Here is a 21,856-nt window from a genome sequence, read left to right as displayed (position 1 = left end):
GTCATAATGAAAGCGAATTGGTCACCAGGTTTTTGTGTAATCTGAGAGCAGCATAATGTAGCGGCTGAGTCACTTACTTTACTACTTGCTGTACTTTTGATAAAATCTGCAGGAAATTATTACCAGAGGACTAGTTAAATTACTGCATGTAGATATGTTTATTCATGAGCTTCCACCACTGATTGGCTGCTTTCTGTCTATGCACAGTGTAGATAGAAAGTTGCCAATGATCAGTGTGGGTGGGGTTATAAATTGCTCAGCTTTTATAGAACTGGTAGATGTGCGTCAGATTTAAATTATTAAAAGTGCAGCAAACAGCCAGTAAGTGATACATCGCTGGAATGGGGGTCCCTGCCCCTACATCCTTCTGCTCTCAGATGGGATAATAAAAACTTGGTGACAGATTCCCATTAAGCAATGTCCTCAAACGGGACTATATATTGACCTTATTGTAGTCAATAACTCGACTTTGAAAGCGGAAAAAGGCAGAGTTGGGATCTCTTGAAAAATGTCATAGCAAGTACTGTTCACTGGATGGAAATTGCCGATTGAAGGAAATTGGGACCAAAATAATCCGATTTGTTAAATGGATCATAAATAAACTTTCGATTTTGATCTCTTTAACCCATTTCCGACATCTGGTGTAATAGTACACTGATGTCGGACTCCCCCCTGAGCCCACGCCTTTCCTGGCACATGATATATACAGTTGATATATGTCCGCAACAGCCACGGGTGGAATCGCGATCCACCCATGGCTGTTAACTAGTTAAATGCCACTGCCAATCTCTGACAGCTGCATTTAACTCGCGCTTCCGGGAAGTACGCCGGAAATCCCGCCCATCAGTGACCCCCGTCACGTGATCGCGGGTCACCGATGGGTCGGCATGACAACCAGAGGTCTCCAGCAGACCTCTATGGTTGTCACTGCCGGGTTGCTATGAGCGCCGCTCATGGCAAGTGACCATTTCTGCTACACACAGGAAATCTGATCATCGCCTGTATGTAGCAGAGCCGATCAAAGTACTGCAGCTTCTAGTCTCCCATGGAGACTATTGAAGCATGCAAAAAGTAAAAAAAGTTTCTAAAAATAGTAAAAAAATATAAAAGTTCAAATCACCCCCCTTTTGCCCCACTCAAAATAAAACAATTAAAAAATCAAATATACACATATTTGGTATCGCCGTGTTCAGAATTGCCCGATCTATCAATGTATAAAAAAAAATAACCTGATCACTAAACAGAGTAACGAGATAAAAACTAAAAATGCCAGAATTAATTTTTTTTTGTTGCCGCAACATTACATTAAAATGCAATAAGGGGCGATTAAGATTAAAAGATTTTATTTGCACCAAAACGTTATCAATAAAAACGTCAGCTCGGCACTCAAAAAAAATAAGCCCTCACCCAACTCCAGATCACGAAAAATGGAGACGCTACGGGTCTCGGAAAATGGGGCATTTTTCTTTTTTTTTTGTTTAACAAACGTTGGAATTTTTTTCACCACCTCATTAAAAAAGAACCTAGACATGTTTGGTGGCTATAAACTCATAATGACCTGAAGAATCATAATGGCAGGTCAGTTTTAGCATTTAATGAACATTATAAAACAAAATGCAAAAAAACAACTGTGGGATTGCACTTTTTTTTGCAATTTCACTGCAGTTGGAATTTTTTTCCCGTTTTCTAGTACACGATATTTTAAAACCAAAGGAGTCGTTCAAAAGTACAACTCGTCCCGCAAAAAACAAGCCCTCAAATGGCCATTTTGACTAAAAAAATTAAAAAAAGTTATGGCTCTGGGTAGAAAGGGAGCAAAAGACTAAAATGCAAAAACAAAAATACCTCTGGTCGTTACGGGGTTAACAAAACTGATTTTAAAAGTGACAAATCTCTTGTTTTTCTTCTGGATAAAAATGGATGATTTTTGCTCTATATAGTCATCCGAATTTATGTTTTTATGTCCATATAATGTCCATTGTACACCTCAAAAGTTTAATAAATACATATAATAATATAATAATGAGAAATATAATAATACTAGATGGTGGCCCGATTCTAAAGCATCGGGTATTCTAGAATATGTCGCACTGTGACTGACAGAACTTGTTCAGTAAACGTGAGTGAACTACGTGGCACTGTGACTGACAGAACTTGTTCAGTAAACGTGACTGAACTACATGGCACTGTGACTGACAGAACTTGTTCAGTAAACGGGACTGAACTATGTGACACTGTGACTGACAGAACTTAATGGAATGGAGTGAATGAATGGAGAAAAAAAAATCAATCTCTCCATTTTTTATGCCATTTATCAATCACGCATGCTCACATTCCTTCTCTGGGGCCTCTATTTCTGCCCTTTTGCATGCTGCATTGTCTTCCATTTCTGCCTTCTCATGTGCTATGCTGTCTTCTATATCTGCCTTCTCGCGTGCCGCGCTCGCTTCCATTTCTGCCCTCTTGAACGCTGCGCTCGCTTCCATTTCTGCCTTCTTGCGCTCTGCTCCAGCTGCTTCCACTTCCACCTCACTTTTCTTTTGCTTGTATCATAATAGCCTCAGCTTCTGCATGTGCTCTTATAAGTTGTTCAGTGAGTGTTGAAGGTTTTAAAGAGCGTTAGATAGATGATCGTTTGGACTCCCTGGCAAACCCAGCAATGTAAGGCCTCTTTCACACTTCCGTCTTTTGTCTCACGTCGAAATCCGTCGAGTTTTGAAAAAACAGGATCCTGCAAATTTTTCTGCTGGATCCTGTTTTTTCCCATAGACTCAAATTAGCGACAGATTGTGATGGATGGCCATCAGTTTCATCCGTCGTGCACTGGATCCGTCAGAAAATAGCGGTTCGTCGTTCAGAGGAACGTTTTTTGTGCACGTCGGAAAATCGCTCAGCGACGGGTCCTGCGCTGTCCGTCATCGGCTATAATGGAAGCCTATGGATGCAGGATCCGTCGCTGAGCGTCACACACAGGAATCCAGCGATGTATCCCGTTTTTCCACTCTGAGCATGCCCGGAAAGATTTGAAGTCCGGGAAAAAAAAATATCTCTCTCTTCTCTCTCCTCTTTTCTTCTTCTTCTTCTTCTTTCTCTCTCTCTCCCCTCCAGAATCTTATATTATATATTTCGGCCAGGAACTCAGTCGACGCATCAGTCATAATACTGGATGCGTCACACACATTTTCCTCTATTTTCACAACATCCATCGACGCCTCATTTCACTGCACTATGACGCACAGCCAACGACGGAAGTGTGAAAGAGGCCTAAGTATTTATTTAGTATTTATGCAATTTTTGTCTCTGTGTTAGCTTTAATATCACCATGCATTCCCTTAGAATTAACTTGTTGGAAAACTTGCAGTTCTTCAAGAGAATCAGATGTATTAGGCTATGTGCACACGTTGCGGATTTTGCTGTGGATACGCAGCGGATTGGCCACTGTGGATTCGCAGCAGTTTTCCATGAGTTTACAGTACCATGCAAACCTATGGAAAACAAAATCCGCAGTGCACATGCTGCAGAAAAAAAACGCACAGAAACTTAGCGTTGTTTATTCCGCAGCATGTGAATTCTTTGTGGGGATTCCGCAGCAGTTTACACCTGCTCCATAATAGGAATCCGCAGGTGTAAAACCGCAGGTGGAATCCGCACAAAATCGGCAAAAAAATCGCGGTAATTCTACAGGAAATCCGCAGTGCGGTTTACCTTTGGGATTACCAAAATCAGTCCAGAAAAATCCGCACCACTTTCCGCAATATGTGCACATTGCCTTAAGCCTCTACAGAGTTGTAATGTATTTGTTCCCCTTTCTGGTATAGATATCATTAACTGAACACAGTTGTCCTAGAGCTCCCTATAGCGGTAGTTCGAGAGAAGCAGCTGGGATATGCTGAGTCTGATATATCACAAAGTTCATATTTAATAGTTTCAACATTCTCTCTAATTTTCCATATAAGCTTAGTAGAGCACTTAGCCTTCTCACTGGATTCTGGATTAAACTCTACACTGGAGGAGGGGTTGTGCTGTTCTGCTGTTACATCGATGATTTCCCATTTTCTGTAGGCAGATGGTCGGATTTCTGTTCTGTAGCTTTTGTGATGGGTCACTGGCACTGTATGTGAGGGGAGAGATGTGTCATGAAGATTGCTTTCTTCCGTGAGCTAAAATCCCATGTATCTTTCCAGCATGCTATGTGCTGAAGGGGTTAATCAGCCATGATAAGGAACCGTTTTTTTTAGGTGAGTAGGTCAGAGATGAGCGGGATGCCTACTCACCACATCTCCACCTCAAGGATGTGGATGGGAAGTTAAATGCTCAGCCATGTTTTTTTTTTCTGTGTTGTGGTTTAGAGAGGAAAGTGTCCAGATGTGGCTCCAGGAGGAGCTGAAGACATATTCTGGTCTGAGCAGGTAAACCCCTCAGATATAAGGACTTTGCTGTGATTTATCTTTTGTTTTGCCGGTATGACAGAAAGGCCATGTTTACTTTATTGAACCTTGCTATGGTTTATGCTGTTCCATAGTAAACCAGCAGGTGAGTTACCTAAGAAGCGTTCCTGAGTCTACTTCTAAAAGCCGCTGAGTCAACCCCTCACACTTTATAGAAGTTGTAGACTGGCTTTACAGATGTATCTGGCAAAAGTCTTTTTTACTATTTTGACTCTATAACAAGGCTGAAAGTGTAGGGCACTGGAGACACATTTTCTAGGCTGCCTGTATGAACCAATACTTACACATACAGGTCCTTCTCAAAAAATTAGCATATAGTGTTAAATTTCATTATTTACATAATGTAATGATTACAATTAAACTTTCATATATTATAGATTCATTATCCACCAACTGAAATTTGTCAGGTCTTTTATTGTTTTAATACTGATGATTTTGGCCTACAACTCCTGATAACCCAAAAAACCTGTCTCAATAAATTAGCATATTTCAACCGTCCAATCAAATAAAAGTGTTTTTTAATAACAAACAAAAAAACCATCAAATAATAATGTTCAGTTATGCACTCAATACTTGGTCGGGAATCCTTTGGCAGAAATGACTGCTTCAATGCGGCGTGGCATGGAGGCAATCAGCCTGTGACACTGCTGAGATGTTATGGAGGCCCAGGATGCTTCAATAGCGGCCTTAAGCTCATCCAGAGTGTTGGGTCTTGCGTCTCTCAACTTTCTCTTCACAATATCCCACAGATTCTCTATGGGGTTCAGGTCAGGAGAGTTGGCAGGCCAATTGAGCACAATAATACCATGGTCAGTAAACCATTTACCAGTGGTTTTGGCACTGTGAGCAGGTGCCAGGTCGTGCTGAAAAATGAAATCTTCATCTCCATAAAGCATTTCAGCCGATGGAAGCATGAAGTGCTCCAAAATCTCCTGATAGCTAGCTGCATTGACCCTGCCCTTGATGAAACACAGTGGACCAACACCAGCAGCTGACATGGCACCCCACACCATCACTGACTGGGTACTTGACACTGGACTTCAGGCATTTTGGCATTTCCTTCTCCCCAGTCTTCCTCCAGACTCTGGCACCTTGATTTCCGAATGACATGCAAAATTTGCTTTCATCAGAAAAAAGTACTTGGGACCACTTAGCAACAGTCCAGTGCTGTTTCTCTGTAGCCCAGGTCAGGCGCTTCTGCCGCTGTTTATGGTTCAAAAGTGGCTTTACCTGGGGAATGCGGCACCTGTAGCCCATTTCCTGCACACGCCTGTGCACGGTGGCTCTGGATGTTTCCACACCAGACTCAGTCCACTGCTTCCTCAGGTTCCCCAAGGTCTGGAATCGGTCCTTCTCCACAATCTTCCTCAGGGTCCGGTCACCTCTTCTCGTTGTACAGCGTTTTCTGCCACATTGTTTCCTTCCAACAGACTTACCATTGAGGTGCCTTGATACAGCACTCTGGGAACAGCCTATTTGTTGAGAAATTTCTTTCTGGGTCTTACCCTCTTGCTTGATGGTGTCAATGATGGCCTTCTTGACATCTGTCAGGTCGCTAGTCTTAGGGTACCGTCACACATTGAAATTTCCATCGCTACGACGTTACGATTCGTGACGTTCTAGCGATATCGTTACGATATCGCAGTGTCTGACACGCAGCAGCGATCAGGGATCCTGCTGAGAATCGTACGTCGTAGCAGATCGTATGGAACTTTCTTTCGTCGCTTGATCACCCGCTGACATCGCTGGATCGTTGTGTGTGACAGCGATCCAGCGATGTCTTTGCTTGTAACCAGGGTAAACATCGGGTAACTAAGCGCAGGGCCGCGCTTAGTAACCCGATGTTTACCCTGGTTACAAGCGTAAACGTAAAAAAACAAACCGTACATGCTCACCCGTCGGTGTCCTTCAGGTCCCTTGCCGTCTGCTTCCTGCTCTGAGTGCCGGCCGGAAAGTGAGAGCAGAGCGCAGCGGTGCTGCGATCTGCTCTCACTGTACGGCTGCACTCAGAGCAGGAAGCAGACGGCAAGGGACCTGAAGGACACCGACGGGTGAGTATGTACTGTTTGTTTTTTTACGTTTACGCTGGTAACCAGGGTAAACATCGGGTTACTAAGCGCGGCCCTGCGCTTAGTTACCCGATGTTTACCCTGGTTACCCGGGGACTTCGGCATCGCTCCAGCGCCGTGATTGCAACGTGTGACCGCAGTCTACGACGCTGGAGCGATATTCATACGATCGCTGCGACGTCACGGATCGTGCCGTCGCAGCGATGAAAATTTCAATGTGTGACGGTACCCTTACCCATGATGGGGGTTTTGAGTAATGAACCAGGCAGGGAGTTTTTAAAAGCCTCAGGTATCTTTTGCATGTGTTTAGAGTTAATTAGTTGATTCAGAAGATTAGGGTAATAGGTCGTTTAGAGAACCTTTTCTTGATATGCTAATTTATTGAGACAGGTTTTTGGGGTTATCAGGAGTTGTAGGCCAAAATCATCAGTATTAAAACAATAAAAGACCTGACAAATTTCAGTTGGTGGATAATGAATCTATAATATATGAAAGTTTAATTGTAATCATTACATTATGGTAAATAATGAAATTTAACACTATATGCTAATTTTTTGAGAAGGACCTGTTTATCATCAGATAGCTGGAACTCGACTGCAGGAGGCACAAATGAAGATTCCAGAAGAAAGTTTATTTTCCAGCTGAATTATTGTCTAAGCTGCAAACACATGAGCTTCTAAGATGGCTGATAGACAGAAAATGAAGAAAAAGTGAAGGATGACTGACATCAGAGCAAGAGGGAGAGACAGGGAGAAAAGGACAAACTTCTAAAGAGAGGCAAACCTTATTGCATAGCAATGAAACAGCACAATATAACAACACAATAATACAATACTGTCTGTAGGTTTCCCAAATCATGGGACATGAGAGGGTCAGTGGCTTCAGGAAACACAGCAAGATTTCAGGAAGCTCAGGTGGTAAATATATTTTACATCATAGAAGATCAGAAAAATGTTTACCATAAAATGTAGTTTTAAAACAGGTCATTTTCTGGTGCTCCTTTGTCTTTAAGTTTTAATCCTCACCCAGCTATCTAAATAGCGTCCAAAAAAATGTTCCCCAAATACACATAATGCAGCATGAAGGGGCTCGGTGAAGGTGGCAGTGAAGGTGTGTAAGTGTCTGATGGGGTCACACAGCTCATAAAAGGACAACTGCCCGGCCTCATAATCCAGACATATCCTGAACCTATTACTTGAGATCTTGTCAGGTAACCGGATCTCTTTACTATCATGTATCACTGAGTACTGATACTTATATCTCCACAAACTCCAGGACTTGTTATTATTTCCAATGTATGATCTACCTCCCCTCCTGTCTATACTGGGATAACACATCCCCAGCGTCGGACTGGGGTGTCTGGGGCCCACCAGAGGAATGGACTCTAGGGGCCCACCCTACAGCTATATGCAAATATCTGTCATTATAGTGGAGCATCGGCTGTAAAACACTGGCGGCTGCTGCACATCTACCGTGTGCCCCAATAACTGGGATGTATAATTACGGTAGTTTACATTAATGTGGTTCTAGGTAAAACAAGTTATCACTGATCCATGGGCTCCACAGGATAGGTGATCGCTTAGATCCGACCATTAGAAACTGGGGAAGTTTTATCCCTGACAGGACACTTTTATCACTATTTTAAAATGCAGCGGCAGGTGGGATTTCTGACCGCAGCTCCATTCATTCTCTTTGGGGCTTCCAGAAAAAAACAAGTGCAGCCACTGAGGGAATGAATGGATCAGTGATCTAGTCGGACATGCTACTCCAGTCTAATGGGGATGAAAAGTTCCACATTTTGCTGAGTGGGTCCAAGCAGTCAGACCCCCACCAATCAATATGTTATCACTTATCCTGTGGAGAGGTGATTACTTTTTTCCACAGGAAACCCCTGTAAGTGCATCTCCGCCGCTGTGTACAAAGCATTAAAACTCTAATGGAAATAAAGAATCTTCTCCTAATTAATATCAGAGAGAACAAATGACTGCCATACACAACACAATCCACTATACCAAGACCAATAATACCACATACAGGAAGAAATACCACCACACCATGACCAGACCACAGTGACCGAATAATACTACATACAAGGGACAAATACCACCGCACCGTGTCAACACCACATATTACCACCACTTGGTGACCAAATAGCACATACAAGGGACAAATACCACAACACCATTTCCAGACCACATATTACCACCACATAGTGACTGAATACTACAATACTGATCAGAAATAAAAAAAACAAAAAAAAACACAATACTATCACCATAAGGCTGCTGTCACACTAGCAGTATTTGGTCAGTATTTTACATCAGTATTTGTAAGCCAAAACCAGGAGTGGAACAATTTGAGGAAAAGTATAATAGAAACATATGCACCACTTCTGCATTTATCACCCACTCCTGGTTTTGGCTTACAAATACTGATTTCCACATATAGTGGGATCTATGCAATAAAGCGATCTCCACTATGGTACTAATATAAAATAAATTTTATTGAACATAATGTTAAAAACACAAATAGGATAAAATTACTACATGTAAGAAAGGTACACAATCCAATAAAAGGGACTATACTGCCATGGGAGATTGCAAGATGGCTCAGGCTGAATGCAGTATATATACAATGAGAAATACCTATGCTATGATATGAGAGTCCATGGATGGAAAGCTGCCTCTATCAACGATACCTAGCTTAATAATATGGTGTCCTAAATCAGACCCCTCAAAAATACATGGCATATGCTAGAGGTAGTAAAAGGATATTACCTTACTGTTCGCCTGCTGCAATGACCCCGGCGTCCCTCTAGCATATGCCATGTATTTTTGAGGGGTCTGATTTAGGACACCATATTATTAAGCTAGGTATCGTTGATAGAGGCAGCTTTCCATCCATGGACTCTCATATCATAGCATAGGTATTTCTCATTGTATATATACTGCATTCAGCCTGAGCCATCTTGCAATCTCCCATGGCAGTATAGTCCCTTTTATTGGATTGTGTACCTTTCTTACATGTAGTAATTTTATCCTATTTGTGTTTTTAACATTATGTTCAATAAAATTTATTTTATATTAGTACCATAGTGGAGATCGCTTTATTGCATAGATCCCACTATATGTGGAAGTTTTGCTGGGTGGTACATATACCCTTCGTTTTGAAGGGATTTGTCTTTGTAAAAACATAGAGCAATTACGTGTGATTACAAATACTGATGTAAAATACTGACCAAATACTGAATGTGTGACGGCAGCCTAAGTGACATTATACACAGGAGATCTGTACTTAGTATGCAGTGTCTGTGTAGAGGTAATACAGAGATCACTGGTGGTATTATACACAGGAGCTCTGTATATAATGTATAGGTAATACAGTGATCACTGGTGACATTATACACAGAAGCTCTGTATATAGTATACAGTGTGTAGTGTCAGTGTATAGGTAATACTGACTCACCAGTGACGTCTCTAGGTGAAGTCCTTCATCTTTCATCCAGCACAGACCGCCATCATTTCTTCCAGCCAGGACTCATTTCTGCAGGAAATAACACAGTTATCTCGAGCTCCACTTGCAGAACACATTACTTAATTTTTCACAACTTCTGCATTACACCACATGAAGAAAAAGAGGCGACATAGTGTCACTCTACACAGTAACAGGACCGCCCCCCCCAATTAAAACAGTATACTCAAAAAATAAAATAAATACATCACTGCAGTAATAATATCCCTTAATTAGCCCCTATAGTAATAATATTCCCCACCCTGGCCCCGTTTATCTCATTCCTGGCTCCAGCCATATGTTCTCGCATCCTGCCCTCATGAGTATCCATTCTACCCCATATGATCTCCCCATCCTGCCCCATCTGTCTCCATCGTATCCATCCTGCCCCATGATCCAATCCTGCCCCATGTCTTTCATTCTGCCCCGTGTCTCCAATCATGCCCTGTATCTACATTCTGCCCATGCCTCCAGTCCTGCCCTCAGTGTGTCCAGCAATCTACCCCAGTGTGTCCAGCATATTACCCCCAGTGTGTCCAGCAACCTGCCCCAGTATGTCCAGCATATTGCCCCAGTGTCCAGCAATCTGCCCCAGTGTGTCCAGCATTGCCTCCAGACAGTGTATCCAGCAATCTGCCCCAGTATGTCCGGCAATCTGCCCCAGTGTCCAGCAATCTGTCCCAGTATGTCCAGCATTGCCCCCAGACAGTGTGTCCAGGAATCTGCCCCAGTATGTCTGGCAATCTGCCCCAGTGTGTCCGGCAATCTGCCCCAGTGTGTCCGGCAATCTGCCCCAGTGTGTCCAGCATATTACCCCCGTGTGTCCAACAATCTGCCCCCAGTCTGTCCAGCGTTCTGCCCCCAGTCTGTCCAGCGTTCTGCCCCCAGTCTGTCCAGCGTTCTGCCCCCAGTCTGTCCAGCGTTCTGCCCCCAGTCTGTCCAGCGTTCTGCCCCCAGTCTGTCCAGCGTTCTGCCCCCAGTCTGTCCAGCGTTCTGCCCCCAGTCTGTCCAGCGTTCTGCCCCCAGTCTGTCCAGCGTTCTGCCCCCAGTCTGTCCAGCGTTCTGCCCCCAGTCTGTCCAGGGTTCTGCCCCCAGTCTGTCCAGGGTTCTGCCCCCAGTCTGTCCAGCGTTCTGCCCCCAGTCTGTCCAGCGTTCTGCCCCCAGTCTGTCCAGCGTTCTGCCCCCAGTCTGTCCAGGGTTCTGCCCCCAGTCTGTCCAGCGTTCTGCCCCCAGTCTGTCCAGCGTTCTGCCCCCAGTCTGTCCAGGGTTCTGCCCCCAGTCTGTCCAGCGTTCTGCCCCCAGTCTGTCCAGCGTTCTGCCCCCAGTCTGTCCAGGGTTCTGCCCCCAGTCTGTCCAGCGTTCTGCCCCCAGTCTGTCCAGCGTTCTGCCCCCAGTCTGTCCAGCGTTCTGCCCCCAGTCTGTCCAGGGTTCTGCCCCCAGTCTGTCCAGGGTTCTGCCCCCAGTCTGTCCAGCGTTCTGCCCCCAGTCTGTCCAGCGTTCTGCCCCCAGTCTGTCCAGCGTTCTGCCCCCAGTCTGTCCAGCGTTCTGCCCCCAGTCTGTCCAGGGTTCTGCCCCCAGTCTGTCCAGGGTTCTGCCCCCAGTCTGTCCAGCGTTCTGCCCCCAGTCTGTCCAGCGTTCTGCCCCCAGTCTGTCCAGCGTTCTGCCCCCAGTCTGTCCAGGGTTCTGCCCCCAGTCTGTCCAGCGTTCTGCCCCCAGTCTGTCCAGCGTTCTGCCCCCAGTCTGTCCAGGGTTCTGCCCCCAGTCTGTCCAGCGTTCTGCCCCCAGTCTGTCCAGCGTTCTGCCCCCAGTCTGTCCAGGGTTCTGCCCCCAGTCTGTCCAGCGTTCTGCCCCCAGTCTGTCCAGCGTTCTGCCCCCAGTCTGTCCAGCGTTCTGCCCCCAGTCTGTCCAGGGTTCTGCCCCCAGTCTGTCCAGGGTTCTGCCCCCAGTCTGTCCAGCGTTCTGCCCCCAGTCTGTCCAGCGTTCTGCCCCCAGTCTGTTCAGCGTTCTGCCCCCAGTCTGTCCAGCGTTCTGCCCCCAGTCTGTCCAGCGTTCTGCCCCCAGTCTGTCCAGGGTTCTGCCCCCAGTCTGTCCAGCGTTCTGCCCCCAGTCTGTCCAGCGTTCTGCCCCCAGTCTGTCCAGCGTTCTGCCCCCAGTCTGTCCAGCGTTCTGCCCCCAGTCTGTTCAGCGTTCTGCCCCCAGTCTGTCCAGCGTTCTGCCCCCAGTCTGTCCAGCGTTCTGCCCCCAGTCTGTCCAGCGTTCTGCCCCCAGTCTGTCCAGCGTTCTGCCCCCAGTCTGTCCAGGGTTCTGCCCCCAGTCTGTCCAGCGTTCTGCCCCCAGTCTGTCCAGCGTTCTGCCCCCAGTCTGTCCAGCGTTCTGCCCCCAGTCTGTCCAGCGTTCTGCCCCCAGTCTGTCCAGGGTTCTGCCCCCAGTCTGTCCAGCGTTCTGCCCCCAGTCTGTCCAGCGTTCTGCCCCCAGTCTGTCCAGCGTTCTGCCCCCAGTCTGTCCAGCGTTCTGTCCCAGTGTGTCTCCAGCAATCTGCCCCCAGTGGGTGTCCAGCATTCTGCCCCCCCCTCCAGTGTCCCCCACTGCTCCAGGGGCACCCGCTGCTCCGGGGGCCGCTCTGGGGGCCCCCCGGCCGCCACCCTCCCACCCTCCTTGAAGACGATACTCACCCTGCTGCCTGCTCCAGCGATGGTCTCGGCGTCTGCTCTGCACTGCATCTTCTTCCTGCTTGTGCTTGTGCGGTCATGTGATACTGATTAAAGTCATGAATATGCGCATATTCATGGCCTTAATGAAGCGGTACCACGTGACCGCACAAGCAGGAAGAAGATGCAGTGCAGAGCAGACGCCGAGACCATCGCTGGAGCAGGGTGAGTATCGTCTTCAAGGAGGGTGGGTGGGGGGCGGCCAGGGGGGCCCCCGGAGCAGTGGGGGCCCCTGGAGCAGTGGGGGCCCTGCCAGCAGGTGTCAGTGTCTGGGCCCACCGGGGGATCCACCGATTCCCCGGTGGGCCAGTCCGAGCCTGCACATCCCCACCCTCCAACCCCCTGATCTACTGCTCTCCACGTCCCAGTAATGGCGTCCTGAGGTAAATCCTCTCCTGCTCATCACCTGATAATCCTGGAATCTCTCTGCTGTTTCTGGACGATTTAGTTCCTCTTGTGTCCCTGATGCAGTTTTCAGGTCGTCTGATATAAGGAGATTATTAGCAGCTGTGTTTACATCCAGTAATATGTCTGCCGGACCCTCCACATAGATCCCGCTCCTTATACCTGATATTACCTCACATAATGTGTGTAATGTGTGTGAGATCACAGCCACATCCAGGTCATCTCCATCATGGAGCTGTTTATCATGTCCCCCTGTGTCCTCATCACCTCCCTCCTCCTCAGGATCACACAAGTCACCGGTGTCTGGATCCTGTAAGACAGTCAGTGGATCCGTCATGTTACACAGCTCCTCAATGTGTCTCATCTTCCTGGACAGCTCGTCCTTCTTTATTTCCAGCTGATGGATCCGAGCAGACAGTGACTCTTCCTTTTCCTGCCTGGAGATCTCACTCAGGACCTTCTTCTCCAGGTCGTCCACCCGTCTCCTGATGTCTGTACACAGGGCAGTGACTCTCTCGGCTTCTCCAGCTGCTTTTTCTTGAGCTTTTATTCTTCGCTCCTCCAGACTCTGGACTCTTTCCTCAGTCTCCTCTTTCTTTGTGGTCAGTTTCTGGAGAACAGTTCTTAGTTTTTTTTTCTTCTTCTTCCAGGCCTCATCCAGTGACTCCATTTTATGTCCACTATGTTTCTCAATCAAACTGCAGGACGCACAGATACAAGCAGCGTCCTCAGTGCAGTAATATTCCAGGTTTTTCTTATGGACAGAACATTTTCTTTTATCCAGAGAAGTGCTGGGATCAGATAAGACATGTTCTGGTGATTTGCTGTGAGATCTCAGGTGTTTATCACACAGAGAAGCCTCACAGTGTAGACAGGATCTAACAGCAGGTACAGGAGAGTCCACACAGTAAGTGCAGCAGATCCCGGTGATCTCCTCTTGTTCTTGCTGAGTAATCAGGAAACGTTCTGCGACATTATGAAGATTTATGTTCCTCGTCAGTGTTGGCCACTCCTGAAACTTTTCTCTGCATTCAGGACAGGAATAAACTCCAGACTCATCCTGTGTATCCAGCACACGATCAATACAGACCCGGCAGAAGTTGTGTCCACATCTCAGCATTACAGGGTCCTTAAAAATAGATAAACAGATGGAGCAGAGCAGCTCGTCTCTCAGAATAGCAGACGCCATGGCTGATGGAAGAAATGAAACTAAATGTGTATGATGTGGGATGAACAGTAAAGTCTTAGTTACACCCCTTTTACTTAACCCCTTAAAGATGCAGCATTTATTTTTTCATCTCTCCATTGTAAAGCCATAGCTGGTACTATTGTTCCATCGATGGAGCCGTATTATTGCAATTTTTAATGGAATTAGTTGGAAATTGTAAAGGCTAACAGAAAAAAAGAATTATTTAAGCTGAAAGTATCCTGTTGTCGGGTGTCCCGAGACCAGGGACTCCTTCCCTATCCCTAATGTTAGAGGCGCCCTAGCTTGCCCTGCTCTCCGGTTTACTTCTGATGGTGAAGATGTCGGGGTCACGTACCTTAATTTAGCTCCTGAATCCGCACTCAGTGTGTACCCTTTGCCCACCCAGGCAAGAGGGGATAAGTAGTGTACGGTAATACACCAACCAGACTAACAAGGTAATATGAACAGGGGTAACGAAAAATAACAAACATACAAATACAGTTGTGCTTTAAAGTTTACATACCCTGGCAGAATTTTTGCTTTCTTGGCCTTTTTTCAGAGAATATGAATGCTAACACCAAAACGTTTTCTCCTGTCATGGTTAGTGGTTGGGTGAAACCATTTCTTGTCAAACTACTGTGTTTTCTCTTTTTACATCACGACAACCCAGAGTTACCAATCTAAACCTCTATTACGAGATGGAGTGTTTAATACTATGATATGGACTTTTAACATGTCTCATTAGAAAATTTCTTCTAGATATCCCCAGTGTCAATCACATCTCATTAACACGGAAATGGGAAGAGAACAATGGTTTTGAAAAAGAACTTCAGCACAGGTTAAAAGCAAGAGGTGAGTATTAGAAGGTATTTTGGGGGGATTAGTACCAGTGGGAAGTTTAATTAACACTATGGACATTCATACACTTAAATCAGATCTGGAAAATATTGGGTATATTGGGGTAAAGGGATAAAGATTCAGAAAAGTTTGAATCAAGTCCTTGAAAAGATGATTTTGAACACTGCTGCCGTATTGCGATCTTCGGTATCAGATTTCCAAGATGCTACTTTAGCTTTAATGGAAAGTCAACAGGAATATCAACTGGCCAAAACAGGTTTAGAAATTCAGATTGAATATTCCACCAATCTGAAAATGATTGCACATGCATTTCAAAGTGGAATTACACCTTTAGGATTAATGAGAAATTTACCTAAAGAATATAATTTTGCAATAAATCATTCAGATTTGTGGGTTAGTAAGTGGTAAAGATGTATAGGAACATCACTAATTGCAGTGTCAGGAAGAGAAGAAGCCATGGTTCCTTCAACTGTTCTGGGAATGCCTGTTAGTAATACACAATTACAGTACACAGATTTTGCATTTGACGGTAAAAACATTGAAAAATTAGACATTAATTCATGCTTAAATTTTGTTTCTAAGGTAATGTGCCTACCTGGAGAGGATAAAGTCATTTATCGATCATGTTTCCATAATCATATCTCATGTCATGCCAGAGTTGAGAATGTACCCACGATACATGACTTGGTGACACCAATAAGCGCTACCAAAATTTGTTCCCAAGTTATGTGAGAAAAATTATTTGTTTCTGTATTCTTTTCGTCTTGCGTACGTGCTGAAAATCTAACAATAGGTTTGCATTGTATTGAGGCAAATGTGAAAACTCTCAAAGAACGAAGAAAGTATTAATGTTATGGCAATAGGTACAAGAAATCTGAAAATCCTTCCGATACCGTACAATTTTTCAAAAATAAATCATTTTCCTTGGGATATGTGGACAAATCAGATAAAGAGAAGGGTTTGTTAAGTTTGTTAACAAAACAACTAAAAGAAACTGAAATTATATTCACACGCGAGCAAGGGAATTTAAAGGATATTGGTCAAGTATGTCACGCTCATCTTGGTGGAAAAGTACATCAGATACATCAGTTCTCTGTTTGTCAGAACTACAGGACTTTTGTCAGAACTGTCAATATAGCTTTTGGAGATTCCGTATTCCGTATGGAGCAATAATATATGGGGCCCATTCTGTATGGAGCAATATATGGAGCCTATTCTGTTCGGAGCATTATGAGGTCCATTATTCTGTATGGAGCATTATGTGGGGTCCATTATTCTGTATGGAGCATTATATGCATGGTGTACATGACGCCATGAGATAATAATAACCGGATGGTGGAAGAGGAGATAGAGGATATAGAAAAGGGGACTAAAAAGAATCACACGTATACCAATGAAAACAGAGCAGGAAATGATCGTGTGGACGGAGGAAGGAATACAGTGTGATACCAAACTACATAGAAGTGAAGTGAAAAAAGGCTCAATCACAAGAATAGGAAGGGAAAATTAGTTTTGCCAAGGGGAAGATATAAGATAAAAATACTAATGTAACATGTAAACATAAAAAAAGTGAACAGAAAAAAAATGTATTCTTGCCCGGCGGGCAGAGAGACCTGCACCGCCCCCGCAAGTGACGTCACTGGTCTCTTTGAACGGCTAATCTGACAGCGCTCTGTTGCCAACTCATTACTGCTGATCTGAGCTGACAACAGGCTGCGCGCTGTCATTGTGCACAGCGCACAGGGACTAGCCCAGTCCCTGAAACGAGCATCACTGATGGCACTTCATTTTAGTGACTGCAGCCTCTGCCCCCTGATGACACTTTGTTTTAGTATCCCAGCATGCTCTGGGAATCTCAAATGAAGTGTCACCAGAAAGGAAGTAGGCAAAAAAATAAAATAGCAGTTAGGTAGTGTAGTTAGGGAATGGTAGGGAATTTGTAAGGCAAGTACATTCAAAAATAGTTTAGATTATGGAATCAAATAGATAAGGATTTTAAATTTACTTTGCCTTCGGACCACACCCAAAAATGTTGACTTTCTCTGACTTTTTGATATGTTTCCCAGAAGAAAAAAAAAAGCTATTGGTAACCCTACATGAAAACTAAGCAGATTTTTACTACTATATTCTCGTGGTGTTGAGTGACGAAGATCATTTCCACATATCTGTGAAACATGGACTCTGCTCACATTGCAACAGCCAGAACAACCGCCATTACAACAGCTGGAAGAACCGTCATTACAACAGGTGGAAGAACCGACGTGTCTCCTGAACTGACCTAAGTGCCTCATGTATCTCTATGTGGCTGTTGAGTTCTGTTCAGGAGAGCCGCGACCAGTCCATACATGACAAATTATACTCAGATTGTGAAACATGGATTTACTGTATGAACCAAGCCTTAGGGGCCACCTCCTCCCTCTGCCGCTCCTATGTAACTATGTTATCTAAGGGGTTCAATGTCCAGATACTTTGCTATCTCCACTCCTGGACTTTGCAGCATAGTGTCAGCTGTATTCTGTAGTTGACTCAAACTGCTTATATGTAATAAATAGTCTCTAGACCACGCGCCATCCTCAATCTGCACAGAGCTCCATAATGTGATTGCTCTCACAGACTACAGATCAGGCGTACACAACATTTTCTCTTCTGAAGGCCAAAAATTTCACATTCTGCCGCTCCCAATGCCGACAATAAAACATAAATGTGTCCTTCCACCTGGACACTATATTTGAGATGAGCGAATAAATTTGAGTGGGATTTTATCTTACTAGAATTTTACAAATTTCCGCGTTCACCAAAATGTAGATTTTTTTGTAATATGCTTCAAATTTCTGAGCCATAACTGGCCATCAAAAGGTTAAAAAAATAAGAAAATGTTCCTATGTACCTCACCGCTCACCTACTACAGGTCCACCGATACTCACCGCCGTCTGGTCCTAACCGCATCTTCTGATCCCCATCCATCTTGATGGAATATTCTGTACTTCCAAGTGTCATGGTGCCTGGGATGGTTCAGCGCAGGTGCATGCAAAAGTCGTAACATCATGACATTGTTGACTTCCCGCACTCCTGCCCAGAACTCTCTCAGGGACATGACACGTGGAAGTACGACAGTGCAAGAGGACCAAATATCAGAAGATGCAGAAAAGACCGGACAGGTGGCGGAAAGTCTGAAAAGGTAAGTGCTGAGATGAGTATAACAATTTTATTTGCTCTGAAGAGACACCAAAGAATAAGGGATATTTAATACCATCTCCGTGAATCAACTTTTAGGGAAGACCTGCGCAATCAGGTGAATTCCAATCTTGCATGATCCACTCATCTCTGTTATACAGTGGGGCAAAAAAGTATTTAGTCAGTCAGCAATAGTGCAAGTTCCACCACTTAAAAAGATGAGAGGCGTCTGTAATTTACATCATAGGTAGACCTCAACTATGGGAGACAAACTGAGAAAAAAAAATCCAGAAAATCACATTGTCTGTTTTTTTAACATTTTATTTGCATATTATGGTGGAAAATAAGTATTTGGTCAGAAACAAAATTTCATCTCAATACTTTGTAATATATCCTTTGTTGGCAATGACAGAGGTCAAACGTTTTCTGTAAGTCTTCACAAGGTTGCCACACACTGTTGTTGGTATGTTGGCCCATTCCTCCATGCAGATCTCCTCTAGAGCAGTGATGTTTTTGGCTTTTCGCTTGGCAACACGGACTTTCAACTCCCTCCAAAGGTTTTCTATAGGGTTGAGATCTGGAGACTGGCTAGGCCATTCCAGGACCTTGAAATGCTTCTTACAAAGCCACTCCTTCGTTGCCCTGGCGGTGTGCTTTGGATCATTGTCATGTTGAAAGACCCAGCCACGTTTCATCTTCAATGCCCTTGCTGATGGAAGGAGGTTTGCACTCAAAATCTCACGATACATGGCCCCATTCATTCTTTCATGTACCCGGATCAGTCGTCCTGGCCCCTTTGCAGAGAAACAGCCCCAAAGCATGATGTTTCCACCACCATGCTTTACAGTAGGTATGGTGTTTGATGAATGCAACTCAGTATTCTTTTTCCTCCAAACACGACAAGTTGTGTTTCTACCAAACAGTTCCAGTTTGGTTTCATCAGACCATAGGACATTCTCCCAAAACTCCTCTGGATCATCCAAATGCTCTCTAGCAAACTTCAGACGGGCCCGGACATGTACTGGCTTAAGCAGTGGGACACGTCTGGCACTGCAGGATCTGAGTCCATGGTGGCGTAGTGTGTTACTTATGGTAGGCCTTGTTACATTGGTCCCAGCTCTCTGCAGTTCATTCACTAGGTCCCCCCGCGTGGTTCTGGGATTTTTGCTCACCGTTCTTGTGATCATTCTGACCCCACGGGGTGGGATTTTGCGTGGAGCCCCAGATCGAGGGAGATTATCAGTGGTCTTGAATGTCTTCCATTTTCTAATTATTGCTCCCACTGTTGATTTCTTCACTCCAAGCTGGTTGGCTATTGCAGATTCAGTCTTCCCAGCCTGGTGCAGGGCTACAATTTTGTTTCTGGTGTCCTTTGACAGCTCTTTGGTCTTCACCATAGTGGAGTTTGGAGTCAGACTGTTTGAGGGTGTGCACAGGTGTCTTTTTATACTAATAACAAGCTTAAACAGGTGCCATTACTACAGGTAATGAGTGGAGGAAAGAGGAGACTCTTAAAGAAGAAGTTACAGGTCTGTTAGAGCCAGAAATCTTGATTGTTTGTTTCTGACCAAATACTTATTTTCCACCATAATATGCAAATAAAATGTTAAAAAAACAGACAATGTGATTTTCTGGATTTTTTTTTCTCAGTTTGTCTCCCATAGTTGAGGTCTACCTATGATGTAAATTACAGACGCCTCTCATCTTTTTAAGTGGTGGAACTTGCACTATTGCTGACTGACTAAATACTTTTTTGCCCCACTGTATATCTTAAATGTCTGATTGTGTTCACAGAGCTCAGATCCATGGCCAGTAAAATGGGGTGCCAAGCAAAGAACACATTAATATATGACTAGACTGTGTATGTATATATACAGTCTCGGTCGAAAGTGTTGCCACCCTTGAAATTGTTCCAGAAAATGAAGTATTTATCCCAGAAAATTATTGCAATTACTCATCTTTTGTTATACATATGTTTATTTCATTTGTGTATATTGGAACAACACGAAAAAAAAAAAACAGAATAAAAAAGGTAAATTGGCCATAATGTCGCACGAAACCCCTAAAATGGAACGGACAAAACAATTGAGTAAACAACTTTGTTTCAAGCATGTGATGTTCATTCAGACTCACCTGTGGCAAGTAACAGGTGTGGGTAATATGAAAATCACACCTGAAACCAGATAAAAAGGGAAGAAGTTGACTCAGTCCTTTGCATTATGTGTCTGTGTGGGCCACACTAAGCATGGAGAATAGAAAGAGGAGAAGAGAACGGTCTGAGGACTTGAGAACCAAAATTGTCATATCTAATACATTAACTCATTTACAATAGAAATTTGCCTTCCTTTATGTTCTGGCAGTCCTTCCCACTCGCCGGACACCTTGATACCTAAACATAATGGACACAGCTCTGTTCATACATCGCTTATTTCTGGTGGAAGAACATATCTACAAACCACATAGGAAGAAGCTAGAAAATCAGCTGCAGTTTGCCCATGTGAGGGTGGGGGGGTACTTATTTAAAGGGTTATTATCACAATATCAATCACAGCTCATTGGCTTAAAATACTAAAGTAAATAAAGTTGTGAAATGCAATCAATTTCCAAAATTGCTCACCACTCCAGACATCACCCCCTGAAAAGAGGCTTTTACCCACCTGGTTGCCCATGGATACGTCCGGTAGTTCTTTCATGGATGGTCGCACATGCTCAGTAGATGCTCAGTAGATATTGGCTTATCTTCTAAAGTGGGTGTGTGAATGTACCGTCCTCAATGTACAAGGTTGGACATGAGCACTGTGAGGCGACTCCAATAAAATGGAGGAACAGGGATCCTCTTCCCAAACCGTGCCACTCAGTGGTGTGATAGACAAAGCCAATGATTTTTCTCATATACAGAATTGATATTTCTGTCCATATTTGTTATAATGGCCGCTTCCTATCTATAAATATAACTGGGCATTCATCTGTACTGTCCGAAAGAGAATCTGTCTTTGATACCTCTAGTGACCAATCAGAGTTCAGTTTTCATGGTTTAAACAGCTCTGGTAAAATGAAAGCTGCACTGTGATTGGTTACTATGGTTAACAAAGAGATGAGAGAGGATACATAGAGGAAAGATATCTAAACACATACAGAATTGGAGGAAAGAGGAGTAGAAGCTTTTCCACACGATGGTCGGGAGAGACAAGAGTGACATTACCACCACGTCCCCTTCTGTTAGCTTTAGAAGATAACAGAGGAGTTGAAGGGGCAGCTAAAATCTTGCAAGGGGGAATGCTGGGAACTTGGAAAAGAAGCAGGTGCTTGTGGGAAATGTAGTGGTCACATGAGCAGCAGTGAAGGACCGCCCACTGCACACTGAGCACCGAGACGTACAGAGAAATATGGAGGAGAAGGAGCCAGAAAAAGACGTAAAAAATTACCCAGCGAGGATCTGAAGATATGGATGGGTTACTTCAGAGAAGTTATTACTGTACAGAAAAAAAATATAAA

General features: G+C 44.4%; 1 protein-coding gene across 1 annotated transcript; it reads right to left on the bottom strand.

The window, feature by feature from the left end:
- Nucleotides 1–7,127: 7,127 nt before the first annotated feature.
- LOC143776877 (E3 ubiquitin/ISG15 ligase TRIM25-like) lies at nucleotides 7,128–14,329 on the bottom strand. The gene is made up of 2 exons (XM_077266694.1): nucleotides 13,059–14,329; nucleotides 7,128–7,867 (listed from the first exon to the last, which is right to left on the bottom strand). The coding sequence occupies exons 1-2, from the start codon at nucleotides 14,327–14,329 to the stop codon at nucleotides 7,525–7,527; spliced, it is 1,614 nt and encodes a 537-aa protein (XP_077122809.1). The 3' UTR covers nucleotides 7,128–7,524.
- Nucleotides 14,330–21,856: the final 7,527 nt, after the last annotated feature.

Source organism: Ranitomeya variabilis, chromosome 5 (genome assembly GCF_051348905.1).
Source record: "Ranitomeya variabilis isolate aRanVar5 chromosome 5, aRanVar5.hap1, whole genome shotgun sequence".
Taxonomy (NCBI): Eukaryota; Metazoa; Chordata; class Amphibia; order Anura; family Dendrobatidae; genus Ranitomeya; species Ranitomeya variabilis.
Note: the sequence above shows the minus strand (reverse complement) of the source record. Positions and strands in the feature narration are given on the sequence as shown.